This window comes from Ambystoma mexicanum, chromosome 1q, assembly GCF_040938575.1.
Source record: "Ambystoma mexicanum isolate Mex_15411 chromosome 1q, UKY_AmexF1_1, whole genome shotgun sequence".
In the NCBI taxonomy this organism is placed as follows: domain Eukaryota; kingdom Metazoa; phylum Chordata; class Amphibia; order Caudata; family Ambystomatidae; genus Ambystoma; species Ambystoma mexicanum.
Genome location: NC_090922.1, coordinates 659,532,286 through 659,546,244, shown reverse-complemented (window position 1 = coordinate 659,546,244; position 13,959 = coordinate 659,532,286). Strand labels below are relative to the sequence as shown.

At 43.4% G+C, this 13,959-nt stretch overlaps 1 protein-coding gene across 7 annotated transcripts in view; it reads left to right on the top strand.

Moving 5' to 3' along the window:
• Positions 1 to 13,959, top strand: part of PRRC2C (proline rich coiled-coil 2C) — a 1,565,218-nt gene that overhangs the window by 1,026,270 nt on the left and 524,989 nt on the right. For all 7 annotated transcript variants that reach the window (XM_069641251.1, XM_069641250.1, XM_069641252.1 and 4 more), the window contains exon 24: positions 12,699 to 13,011. In XM_069641251.1, the coding sequence (XP_069497352.1) occupies positions 12,699 to 13,011 (313 nt within the window). The remainder of the gene's footprint in view (positions 1 to 12,698; positions 13,012 to 13,959) is intronic.

The window sequence follows — 13,959 nt, the reverse complement described above, 5'->3', positions numbered from 1 at the left end:
GCGGGGGGGTGAAAAACATTTAACAGGTGAAAAAATTCACCTGTGGTTTTCCAATTTCCATAGAACTCATTGACTTTTGGCAATACATCAACCACTGCAATCCACAAATAAAATTTACTATGGAAATTGGAAAACCACAGGTGAATTTTTTAGACGTGACAGTAGAATGGAAAAATATGGAAATAGTGACCTCTATTTTTAGGAAACAACAGATGTAAATAACTCCTTACAATTCAGTAGTTTACATCCAAGACATCTTAGAGAAAACCTCCCCTACATCCAACTTCTACGAGCTAAGCGGATCACTTCCGACACAGCAAGACTGCAAACAGTTTGACACAATGAGATCAAGATTCATGAACAGAGGATTTCCAGAGGACATAGTGAGGAAAGCCATTACAAAGACGGGAAGTAACCCTCGTGAAATATTAACTAAACAACCAACACAGACAAAATCCAACCTCATCTACACACTGAGGTACTCGGCACAAAGCTTCCAATTTATAAAGATCATCACAAAGAACTGGGACCTCATTAAATCAGATCCTAACTTCAACTGCCTGTTCCCATCTCCTCCGATGCTGGTGTACAAAAGAGGGAGGAACTTTAGAGACACTCTGATTAAAGCAGAAAGACCAAGAAAATCGACCCAAAGGACATTGACGAAACAAAAGAATGGCGGTTTCCCTTGCTTTAACTGTCAACATTGCTCCAATATTTTAAAAGGGAACCACATCAGACATCCAAACAATGGAAAGAAGATCCCCCTTAAAAAGTATGCTACTTGTGACTCTAGAAATGTAATTTACACCATCAGGTGCCCATGTGGGAAATATTATGTGGGAAAAACAAACAGAAGAGCAAAGGAAAGGTGGACGGAGCACAAGTCACAGATTAGAACCAAAAACCTTAAATCAACTGTATTCAGACACTTTCGGGACAACCCCCACAACATCTTACAGATGCGATTCGCAATATAGGATGTAGTCCACCCTCTCCCAAGGGGAGGTGATCTACCAAAAATTCTTGCCCAAAAATAACTTTACTGGATACAGAAACTAGATGCAATGTCCCCTCTTGGCTTGAATGAAGAGTATTATTTGGGTCCCTTTATCTAAATTCTAAACCACCAAAACCACCCTGTCCTCGCTCTCTCTCCTATCTTAACATGCTATCTTTAATATGTTCCTTCCTGGATATAATTCCGAAAAATAATACCACTTGAACCACTAGAATGTGAACCAAGGTTGGGCAGTTAAACATGTTATGAAGATAAACTGATGAGTTATCTGTGTTTTGTGGTTTGCGCTGTGAATACTCAGATAGTTGTTACCACAACTAACAAGCGAATATTAGATCAACACTAAGCTAGCTGTAAGATGGTGATTTACTTGTATACAAGTCATCACAACCTTGGATTTATGTTTTCCTAATCATTCATTCTTGCTTAAACACTTCTAGATTTAATCAGATTGCATTTTCAATTTGTAATCCTCTCCCGGGAACTTACCATTAAAACACTGTCTGTTTAATGGACTGCTCCCCCATAGACCTTAGTCTTCACTAGTTGTCTAGATTAAGCAACACCCCCCTTTTCTACTCTGGGGACTTCGACATCTGTCTATCCCGCCAAACACATTCATGATCAGTTATTGCACATCTTTGCATTGTTCACTTATCCTGAATAACTTTTTTTTAACTAGCCCTGAAGGTGCAGTCCACTCGTAGCTTGTTACTTTCAGCCTTTCAGGCTTGGTACTGTGGTCGAAGTCATTCTTGATTCGCAAAACATTACCGTATTCTAATCGCGACCTTTGGATTTTCATTTTTCCAAGGACACGCGCACAAGCATTTCTTAATTATTACCATTCACCCTCATCCATTGGATTATTAAGTACGAACACTATTGGACAGCAGCATGCCGACCCCGACAGTGTCTATTCTTGCCTATTGGAGTTATTTCTGAAACTAGGGCTACATTACTTGATACGGTCGCTTGGTTGTTTACATGTGACGTCACTCGTGCGTTAGCGTGATGACGTCACAATGTGAACAGACTCGGCGTCCTTCCGCCTGTTACCTTTGAAACACCTCATAAGTACTCATAGTTACTAACATCACCCGTTAAGGCTCTGTTCAATTCTATAATGCTATTGCAACTTATAGTTTAGACATACCTGATCCTTTTAGGACTACGTCGGTGACGTCGCACGCGCGTGATCACGTCACAGACTTAGTCGTCATAAATTCCCCGACGGCACTAAGGGTGAGACAGGACGAACTTCGGTCTTCCTGGTCTCACTCTGCTGCGCCGTTAGCTAAAGGCAAGCTCGGACGATTTTACTTATATGCAGCACGATGCTAGCATACACTTAATCACTTAATATTACCCATAGACATTGGGGAAGATTTTACTTTGTTATTTTTTCTATAGAACCTGGCCACAGCCCTGTTAACATGCAAGCCTGAGTGCCTCTGTAGAAGGGGTTTTCCGAGCCATGACGATCCTTATGACTAAATCAACCTGATGATAACATTTGACATTGTTTCAACCTCGGTGTCATCTGTAAGTTCCTTGCCCCCCTTCCGTGGGTTTGAGATATTTAGAGCTTAGGCTACACAATGTTTACTTTTTGTTCATCCCTCTCTTCCAGAGAGGACCTAGCTCCTACACCCTGCATCTTGTATTCCTGAGTACACCGGAGATTCCTTCTCCAGCTGCAGACACCCTTTTATTATATACAAAAATCACAAGGTTAGTTCCTGAATTTGACTGTTCTATGTTGTATTAAGCAATACAGTAGATACAACTCTTTCTTCTTAAGACTAATTGGGACTATATCATGACATAAAACACCTCGTAGTGGACCTTAACTAACATCATGTTTAAGGAGTATTAATGGAAAGGACATTTTTCCCAATGTACAATAGCTGCCTTTAAATTTTGTCAAGCGTTACAGTGCCAGTTGGACTAAGAAATGTCTTGTTCACTAGAATTTATTCTATGATGAATACAATGCCTTCTTTTTCAAAAAAGCTATTGCATATGAACTTTTTGTTAAAATATCTATGTAAATATGACTACATATCTTTTTTAGAATTTTGATCTGCCCCTGATGAAGTGTTGAATCACTCGAAACGCGTTGGGCCCTCCACAGCTTCAACATTGCGAATAAAATGAAGATTGGTTCTTGTGACCTCATTTGATTGAAAGCCTATTTTTTGAATAATTGTGTCATTGACAAATCTAGTGAATGTGAATTCCTGATGGAAAAATAACACCTGTAATACTGTCAATCAAAAACAAATTACTGATCTGGTTTTCCAGATATTCGAAAGTGTGCAGGAGACGTGAGTTCCCAAGTTGGGGATTTAGCTGTTTCTCTCATTGTTCTATACAACCTAGGGGTCAAGGTTATTCCTCTCTCCTCTGCACCTCAAAACTACTTACTTTTCTACTCATCTCTCTCTAACCATTACGCTAGAGATTAATTTATATCCCTTTCACTAGGGTGTGCCACAACGGTCCATTTCGCTTCTTTGACTATTTAAACCGCACCCAAACAGCAGAACATGCCTCACGTTATTCTGCTGTGGGCAGCATAACGCTCACCGTGTCCAGTTCTTTGATGGCAGCTTACCTGAAACCAAGGACCTGCAGAGAGAGAGAGAACACTACAAAACTTACCTGGAATAGTATCCTGTCTTCAATCCATGGCCGACTTCAGTTACTCACCTGAAGGTACGAACTCCATCATCCGGCACTGCATGCATCCTGGAATACCATAACCTGGAAAGAGGAGATGGAAAGCATTAGTAAGCGTTTACTCAAGTTTCCTCCCGAACGAAGAAAGCCACACAATTCTTACCTGGGTAGTCATCTCCTGGTCCGTATCATTGCTGGAACATCACAGTGCTGGGCGAGGGAATTCGCGACCTGCAAGGAGAGAAAAGACACAGGTTAGCAATATACAAGGCGAAACAGCACTGTGCATCGCGCAATACTCACCGGACAGCATCGCTCACAACGCGCTTTCGCCTACCGGCCCATGCTCATCTTCAAACTGCATGACAACACCAAAATATCTTTCCATACCTAAAAGGAAGGAAGCAAGACATTATTATTCGAACTACGAGGAGCATAAGAACTGCATATAAAGACTGTAAAGAAGCAAACCTACGGAGTCGCAGCAGGCCTGGATTCCAACAGGGGTCTTGCACCAGTGAAGTAACTTAATCGCTGCTCGCCCCCCACATCTAGGCGCCCCTGCCACGAGGAGCAGGACGGAGAATCCACCTTTTACAATATTAAGGTGAGGAGAAGGCCCAAGGTGGAGGAAGGAGTTGAGGCCAAGGGAGGTGGGGAAACAAAGACAGTCTGGTATTGAATCCAGCTCTCCTATATTGCAGACCCATCTTTAACCAGAGGCCTTACCAAGGGACCGAGAGAGGGTTCGAGAGTGCAAATCATCCAACCAGGGCTGGATGGCGTCCCTGTGGATACCAGGTGAGCGTAACAGACGACAGAGGCGGTCTTTAGTCTTAGTTTGGCACGCAGAGACAAACTCTAGAAGAACCTTTCCCAAAAGAAATGGTGAAAAAAGACCGGGACCTGTTTAAACAAAGGGGACTCGGGCACCATCTTGAAAAACATGGGTTCGGCGGTTTTTAGCTACTGGTGTTCACGGTCGGGAAAAATCATGGTAGTTTGTTGTAAAACCACTGCCACCAGCCATTTCGATAGGAAAGAGTAGCATTTGACTGCTACATGAATTTCTAGACATAGGGGATACTAGGTAACCCCTCCAGCGCTCTATTTTAAGATGGGGTGTGCTGGGTCTAGGAATTTAAAAAGACTAGTAAAGTCAATTTAACTTTACATTCTCTGGGAAACAGTAGTTTATCCCAAAGAAGGTATTTAAACCTTGGGACAGCTTAAAAAGCTTCCCTGTGTCATTGCACTGAAGGTGCTGTGTAACACACATGAAAAGGTGATGCCTATCGAGTTGTCTTAAAACACTATAATCAAAGAACACAAGAGTAAAACGCACATCAAAATACATGACAGGGGGGAGGAGGGGAAGGGCCTCAAAATCCAGCAGAGTTGCTAGGGGTCTCTAAGATGAAGGGAATTAGCACATTTATGAGAATTCTCCCTAACACTGCAGTGGTGCTATTTGCGAGTAGCTGAAACCATCGTCCTCCAGCATGGGGTCTGGCATGGATTCACACGCTCATGAATATTCCCTGTTGTCAGGCTTGGAATCCTCGGTAAAAGAAAAAAGTTTCAATTTCGTTTCTAAAGTGTATTTCTCCTATAAACCAATCTCTGAGCTCTGGGACATACTGCCCCCAGCCAATAACTGCCCTCTACCTAAGCCCCTCCACTGGCAACCATCTTCAGATTTGGTAGCATGTTAAGTGGCAGTAGGACCAAGAGAGAAGCAGAGGGGTAGGCGGGGATCGTTTGCATGTGAATGCATGACAGACCCATGCTGGAGAACAGTTAGAGGTAAGTAAATTGTTCCTTCTCCAGCATGGGGCCTGACATGGATTCACGTGCTGATGAATAAAGAATACATAGCAGTACATACATGCACAACCACATTAGGTAGCAAGGCTCAACAGAAGCAATCTCATACCTCCTCACCAGCTCATCTTCAAGCAAACAGTTTGCGTAGCACTGCTTTGCCGACTATGGACTCCTCCCTGGAATCGCTGTCAACACAGTAGAATTTCGTGAAGGTGTGCGTCGACCTCCACGTAGCAGCCCTGCAAATGTCTTCATGTGCATGTGAATCCGTGCCAGATCCATGCTAGAGAACACGTGGTACAGATAAGTAACTTGTTCCATCTAAATTGTGCACATGCTGCCGCTGACCTTCAAACCGTAGTGCAGGAGTCTTCAGACGTCCTCCCTCTTGAGGCCCAGGAATAGGATCTGCAGGACTACAACAAGAACAGAAGACAGCTGGATACCTTTCTTCAGACTCAAGATACTGTGTAAGTAGGGATACTTGACTCTGGTTGTGTGTAGCATGCTTGTTCTGAGTGGAGACTTGCAGTTGCTGCCTTTTGCAGAGTTGCTTGCAGCTTTGCTTCTCACAAGCCTCCCAGCTTATGGCCCAACAGTGATTCTGTTTGCTACAAAACTCTAATATTGTGCACAACTTTTTTTGCTATCTTCAGAAAGTGCCTCAGCCTTCCTAGACTTTGCTCAGTTGACATTGGCTGACCTGGCTCCCTGTAGACTCATTTTATCCTCTGACTTTGTGTTGATCTGTCCCTGAAAAAGTCATATATAACTTCCTTGTTAGCTGGGAAAGGCTTGACCTATATTTCATTGGGGGATTGTAAAGTACTTACCTGTTTGGAGAAACTTGCTAACCATTGTTTCCATAGTGTCCTAATTATTGTAGCCACCTCGGAGGGAGGGGGGGTGCAAGTTGTCACATCCAAAAGGGTATTTACTTACTTAACTGAAACTGAAGGAGTGTATTTTATTGCCATTTGCTCCCCTTCTAAAGAAGGCTTATTTTAAAACTGACTGTTAAATTAATAAATAATTATTTTAATCAAGAAACCTTGAGTATAAGATTTGAGTACATGTCACTGTGAATCTCTGTTGCCACACTACAGCTCACATTAACCCCTCTTGAGATAAGCATGGCTGCTCAGTCACTCTACCAACTTGTGTAATACAGGCCTATACCAAAGGTTGGGTTACCTATTGCCAAGAGGACAAGGCTGGTGTAGTCTCCCACAGGGTTACTAAATACAATCTTGCGCCTCATTCTGTGCTTCTGAGAAAGCTGCCAAACCCACAAAGCTGCATCCATCCGTGAGGAAAACCTTGCCTCCAGCCTTCCCAGTGATCCTTGCTGCAAAATGTCCTTCCAGTGTCCTGTCTTCTTGATGAAGGAATTCAACAACTGGGTTTTTGGCTGCAGATCCTGAAGAAGTAGTCCTGCTGTAAAATCTTCTGTGCTGAGGTACTGTTCAGGCTTCAGTATTTACTTAAGTCTCTTGTGATTCCTGTATAGTTTCGTGGTGTTTCCTGTGATTGAGAGTCCTCTCGTACAGTGCACCCAGGCCCCTGCTGGAATCCTCCTAGGGTGTCTTCTCTGAAGGCCCTGGACCCTCAACTAACTCGAAAGTAAAGTGCTTACTTGTTCTAATAGTCTTTGTTAGGCAAAGATTATATGCAGTACCCTTTGGGTGCACTACAACAACCCTGACCTCCTGGCAATAGGAACCCAACCTTTGGTATAAGTCTGTGCTACACAGGTTGGTAGTGTGGCAGACCAGGCAGTATTATCTCAAGAGGGGTCACTGTGAGCAGTAGGGGAGTTGCACAGAGATCCACAGTGACAAGTATCCAAATAAACACACACAAGGTTTCTTGGTTAAACAATTAATTTAGTTAAGTCAGTTTGAGTAAGCCTTCTTTAGAAGGGGCAATATAATAGTAACACACAAATACATTTCAAAATACAAATTCAATTTCTCTAAATCAGCCAGTCCCCATTTGGGATGGCACACAGACACTTCCTACACCCTCAGGTGACTTAAATAGCTAGGACACCGGACTTTAATATATAACTGGTACATTTAGAGCAATACTGAAGTTGGTGTCAAAGAAAAGAGGTTTCAGAATAAGACCAGCGATAGCTAAATATTCTGAAGCGGGTAAGTACTTTTGAAGGCCACCCCCCCCCCAATGCAAAGTAAGTTAAGCCTTTCCTGGAAGGAAGGTAAAAAAACACAATCCGGGGAGAGAAGAGCCAGTTAGGGCCAATGTCGATTGGGCAAAAGTCTAGGTGAGCTGAAGCACTTCTTGCAGGTAAGTTAAAGTCTTGCACAATGTTTTAGAAGTCTTTGTAGAAAAAGAAGAATCAGGTAGCACCACAAGCTGGGAGGCGTGTGAGTTGTAGAAGATGCAATCAACTCTACTGAAGCAACGAAGACAAGTCTCAACTGATAACAAGTAGGATCTTCCTAGCGCTTTCGTCTGACTTAAAAGCGATCCACTCGATTTGGTGTTCCTTTCCCTGGCACTTCGGTTCCAGCAGCACCAGAGGTTTAGCCAGATTGTAGAGGATGTCCAAACGAGTTCACTTTGGAATTGATTGGTCCCACCAACTTAAGGGGAGAAGTCGTCCTTGCTGGGCTTTTCTAGTCGAGGCGAATTCAGAGCTTCAGCATAGCAGCAGGGCTTCACCAGGCAAACCAACGGTCCAGGAGTTGCAGCAGGCATCTCTTCCAAGTTCTTCTTCTGATTTCTTCGTCCAATGGTAGACTGTGCCTTCCAAGCCAAAAAGCCTTGCCTTTTTATGCAGGTTTCTCCTATTCATTCCAGCTTAGCTGTCAATCACACAGCAGGGTGGCTGTTCTTGCTGGACAGTCAGCCGGCCAATCACCTTTGGGTGCATTCCTGTAGCCAAGGGGATTAAGCACAGGTAGTTTCGGGCACCTCCCTCACCTCCTGCCAGACATACTGGAGCCAGAGGCGGCCTTCACTCATGAATCCCGCCAAAGACAAAATGAACAAAGGGACCAAACCTAGTTTGGCGCGCAGAGTAAATCTCAAGAAGGACCTTTCCAACAAGAAATGGTGAAAAAAAAGAAGACTGGGTGCTTTACTACAGCTGCGAAAACAGCCAGTGGTAAAAACTCTCAATGATAGTTAAAAGTAAACCACTACCATCAGCCATTAATTGTAGAAAGGGTAACATAAAATTATTACATGAGACACTAGACAAAGGGGATACTAAGTAACCCCTCCGGCACCCTACTGTGTGCTAGGTCTAGAAAGTTACAAATGTAAGTAAAGTCAATTTCACTTCACTGTTCTTGGAAACAGTTTATCCAAGTGAAGGTTTTTAAGGTTTTTAAACCTTTGGGAAATCTGAAAGACATCCTTGTGGCACTGCACTAAAGTTGCTATGTGTCACAATGTAAAAAGATGCCTATGGAGTTTGTCAAAGGTCTCTCACTCCAGGTTAAAAATAAAAAAGTGCTAGAGTCCAGCAAAAGTGACGGGGGCTCTAAGGTAGAGCGGAATTGACACATTTCTGACAGTCTTCCTTAGGAACTGTGACTTTTGCTACTTAACCTATCCTGACCTGCCTGTTGGACACTAGACCCTAGTGACCCCCCCCCCTTCTGCCACTGAGAACACTCATGCTCCAAGAATAAGGTAAAGCCTTCTAAGGATTGGGCCTCTTGCCTAGAAAAGAGAATATCGTGTTTTAAAGTTACTTACCTGCAAAAGAGGTCTGTTGGTAAAAGAAACTCTGCGAGTAAACAGTTATAAAAGTTATTACTTATCTGAGAAATGTTTTTCCATTTTAACAGAAAGTAGATGTAAGGGTATATTACTCCCCTGGGATCTGGTTGTGCCTCTTCGCGAAAGTAATGCTGTTGGTTTCACTTCACTATTCCAGTTAGGATAAATGTATGATTGTGTCCAACTGGGTCTTGTTTCCCCTGACTTGCTGTTAGCATGTCCAGAATAAGTCTGCCATAGGTTTTACCTACCTAGAATAACCTTGAGTTATTCATAAAGAGTAACATAGGGTTTTGCTTTCCCTGGTCTGTTTTAGACACACAAAAATAGTCTTAGGTTTATACCTGCCTTTAAGTTGCCGATAGCTCCTGTAATAAGTGTGTAGGTTTTACTTTCCTTGAGTAGAACTGTGTTATCCAAAATAAGTTTGTTATTATTTCGCTTGGTCTGTGAACTGAAAAACAACTGTCATTGAATATTACACCCTAAGGTCCAACTCCCTTAGTGGGTTATCACAAAAGAAGTTATAGGTTTTTATTGTAAGTAGAATAAGTGTTCCACTATTCACAAAAAGTATGTTGTCCAGTTGTTTTACTAAGTAATAAATTGCTGAACGTCACGGTACCACTGCTAGGGTCTACTGCCCTTGTATGAAAGTAATCTAATAAGTAACTGGTTTGATTTGCTTTGACTTCCCTAGAACACTGTTGGCTGTTCAAAATTAGGTTACATGCTTTGGTCGGTTTACCTTCAAGCATAGTGTTTAGTTTTTCCATAATGTGTTTATATGATCTGTGATCGTACTTATTTCACCCAAGATTCATCTGATCCTACTTGTTTTTAAATAAACCATGTATGTTTACAATACGTAGTGTTTCAATGTTTCTTTGTATTAAAATGTAATTTGTACTAATTCTACAGCCCTCTCTCCCTCCTAAGGTGAGCCTGGCTCCTCTGTCTACGCTACCCTGAACTTAGTTGGTACAGCCTTATAGTAAGAGGGGAGTCTTGTACTGCCTCAGTTGAACGGTTTTACTAAGTCCTTAATTGGACTTCAGAAAAACTGTCCTAATACAGACTGATACTAAGAGTTGGCGGGATCTACAAACCACTGGGATAGCTTACAAAAGTCTTACGTCCAAGTGGGACTTTACGAAGTCGTTTAGTCAGCATACATGTATAAGATAGTGACTTTTGGGAAAGAAAATAGTTGGTTAGTATTATCATAGCAGAGCTTCAGTTTCTAGAGGCAGTTTCCCTGCACAGCAAGGCTTTTAAAGTCCAAAACGGAAACCTAGCTAAAATGCAATTCGGAGAGGCTTAGTCTTGAAAAGCAGCAGAAGTTAAAGGTTCCTGTGGATACTTTCTATCTCTCGGAAGGAATATACAAGAAGACTTAACCAATGTTGGAGACCGTGTTAAAGGATTTGCTAAAGGGACATAAGCAGCGGCTTGAGAGGGGGTTTCCCTGGACACCTCTATCTGGACTTGAATGCTCTGGAGTGACTTTCTGGAATAAGGTAAACCATACCTTTTTCCCCCCCCACAGTAGCTCAGGTTTGAAGTAAACGTGTGTGGTGGATGCTCTGGGATGATATAGCTCTGGACCTGACCTGTGGGTTCCTTGGTCTGACTGAAAGGGCAGGCAATATTCAGCATCTCTCAGCAGCAGTCTTGAGGGTGGACCGCTGTCGCAGCTTTCAGCAACTTCTCTGGTCACTCTGCTGTTTTGTCGCCTTTTGTGCAGCACCAACCAATTGCCTGGTCAAACTTCTTTGGTTCCTGCAGTCCCACACTCTGAGGGTATCTGATCGAGTTGGATCGGGTCTCTGGAGTGTCCTTGAGGGCTCGGCAAAGACTTGGACGGATTCGGCCTTTCCACGACAATGCACTCGAAATGGGCAGTGGGTCTCCTGGTATTGGCGTTCCACAGCTCTGGAAACTCACAGGACCTCGAGAGATGGCTCAAATCAAAGATTGTCTTGGGAATGTTTGTTCCCACCAGTCAAAGGGAAGGCGCAGTCCTCTTTTGAGTTATTCTGTCGCACAGAAAACAGGGTCAGGACAGCAATGTTGCAAAGGGTCTGCAGGCATCTCTGATAGTCTTCTTTGGCTACTTCACCTTCCAGGCTTTTTGACTCCAGGAGCCTCACCTGTTACACAGCTCCAGCACCCAGGCCTCCGCCATCTTCCTCAGCAGTTTACAGAATGGGGCATTTGGCTGTCCAATCAGGGCAGCCAGACCCCAGTGGCAGCTGGTCCCATTCAAGCACTCTGGCAGACAAAGGACAGGGAAGTGAAAAACTCTGCTTCCACTTCCGGCCTGCCCAGACACTCTGGAGCCTAGGTGAGGATACCTAAGGGTTCCCGCCAAAGGCAAAACACACACACACAGGCCTCCCCTTCCAAGAATGGTAGAAGAAGGGCTAACAGCCATGCTAGTAATGGTGAAAAAAAGAAGCATGGCCCCAAGTTGATACTTGGGTGCCCCTATTGTGCACTACCAGGGCTGTGGGCATAGCCTGCGGTAAAGAAATCACACAATAGTTGGTAGGACACGTCCACTGCCACCAGCCATAACTAGGCATTTGTCTGTGACATAAGTCACAGGAGCAGAGAGATGGGGGTACCAAGTTATCCCTTTAACATGCCACATAAGGTGGTGTGTGCGCCAATCTCTCAGACTGACATTTTTGGGAGATACTAACTATCTCTCTATCCTTAAGAGCTGTATTTACTCAACGATAAAGAAATTAATCTCAATGGAGAATCCTAAGTGTCCCCAGCAGTATTGCCCCTCATGAGCTGTGTGCTGCAATAGTAAAATACAGATGCTTTTGAGATATGGAGGAAAATAGACTCCATATGACAGGTACAAATACAAAGAATAGAGTTCCAAAAGACAATTCCCATAGAATGAATGAGGGGAAAAAGGCTCCACTCATTCAGGATTTCAGAAAAAGGTCCAGCAAAAAGTGTGGGAGGTTAGGGGGTTGCTGTCTCACTAGGAGAGGGGATGAAGTATAAACATGCTGAATCTCCCGAACATGTACTACTTTGTCAGTGTTTTCATCATAATGCAAGACTAATAAATGTAGGTATGTTTTACAATATTATGCCTGAAGTAGTGTGTTGGTGAATGGGGCTAATTGTACTTTGCAACAATCTGGTCTCTCACCTGTGTTGGACACCCTCTTTTCCACTTAGGCTAAGCATTTCTACACCCCTCACCAGAGGTTTGTGGGCAAACCATCCTAACACATTGCTTTTCTTTTTTCCTTCAATATGTTTGGCCCAAAATACGAGGGACCGTTTTGTAGCATTCCTTGATTGTATGATTTCATAATAATAGTAGTCTTGTTAGGATTTTGAAGTGTGCCCAAAAGAAAAACCAGTTTCATTTTTTCAGATGGAATCTGCTCGGAAAGCTTGGGAGAATTCACCCAATGTGGCAGAGAAGAGTTCACCCGTGACCTCAACAGCGCCTCCTGTCACAAGCGTCAGTGTCAGTATCAGCAGTGGTGGCAATACTGGAGGCAGTGGAAGTGGCGGAGGCAGCACCAGTAACAGCATCAGCAGCGGGGGTATAGTAATCAGCAGTTGTGCTTCTGGAGGCAATGGTGGAGGACCTATAGCTAGTGGTGGAAACTACGCCTCATTCTCCAGTGCTTCTATGCCTCCCATCCCTGTGGCATCTATCACGCCAACCACTTCATTATCCGGTAAGATTTCCTTATGTCACATTTTACAGTTCTGAAGTATTAATAGCATTGCTAAAATTGCTCAACCTTGCATATTAGTTCCACATAGTCTGCTCTTAAGTGTTGCAAGTATATTCCCCAAACCTTCTGTTAGGAAGAAACATTCGGTTTGCAATATCTGCAAAACTGGGCTCCTTAGCATCATGGTCTCTGGGCCCAGCATTGAAGGCTGAGCTCTCAGGGTAGTCTTGACGGACAGTAACAGCCAGTGTTGTTGGAAAGCTTCTATGCATTTGTTGCACCTAAATGTTTAGGGTAAGAAGCGGACCAACAATTAATTGTAGGGGTTTCTGGGTAATCGAGGATAAGCAATTGGTTGAACTTTGAACCCTAGATGCATAGACACTGCATGCAACGGTATTCTGAGATAACTCTGATCTGAGTTGGCTGAGCCCTCACTGGTATGTTTCTCTGTCCCTCTGCCCCACTCAGAAAATCTTCTCCAGCAGAGCCAGATTTTTTCAGCAGACAACTGTGTTTGGAAGACGTACACTAGTTATGGGTATGCTACAGTCCGTCTTGTTTAGGCCAATATACAACTTTGTCCGCTGCTGTGTCATCTCCATGCATAGGGTTCTCTTTTCATTGTTGTAACTGTCCGTAGTATAGGTCATGTAATTCAACAAGCTACACCGTACCCATCCTTGGAAGTGCACTACCGGTTTAGAGCCATTGAGCAATGTGTTGTGGGTATGCAAATTAGCTCAAGTATGATTTCTGCTCCAGACAATTTTTTTTCTCCTAGGGCAGAGCTATTTTATACATAGAATTATCAAACCAAGACTGCACATGGGATGCACACAACCACATGACATGTTACACCTCATCAGAGTAATAGTCTCCAATCCTTTGGATTGAAGCATTGGGATATATTTTGCATGGGTGATCTGTGGTTTCAATGACCACGCT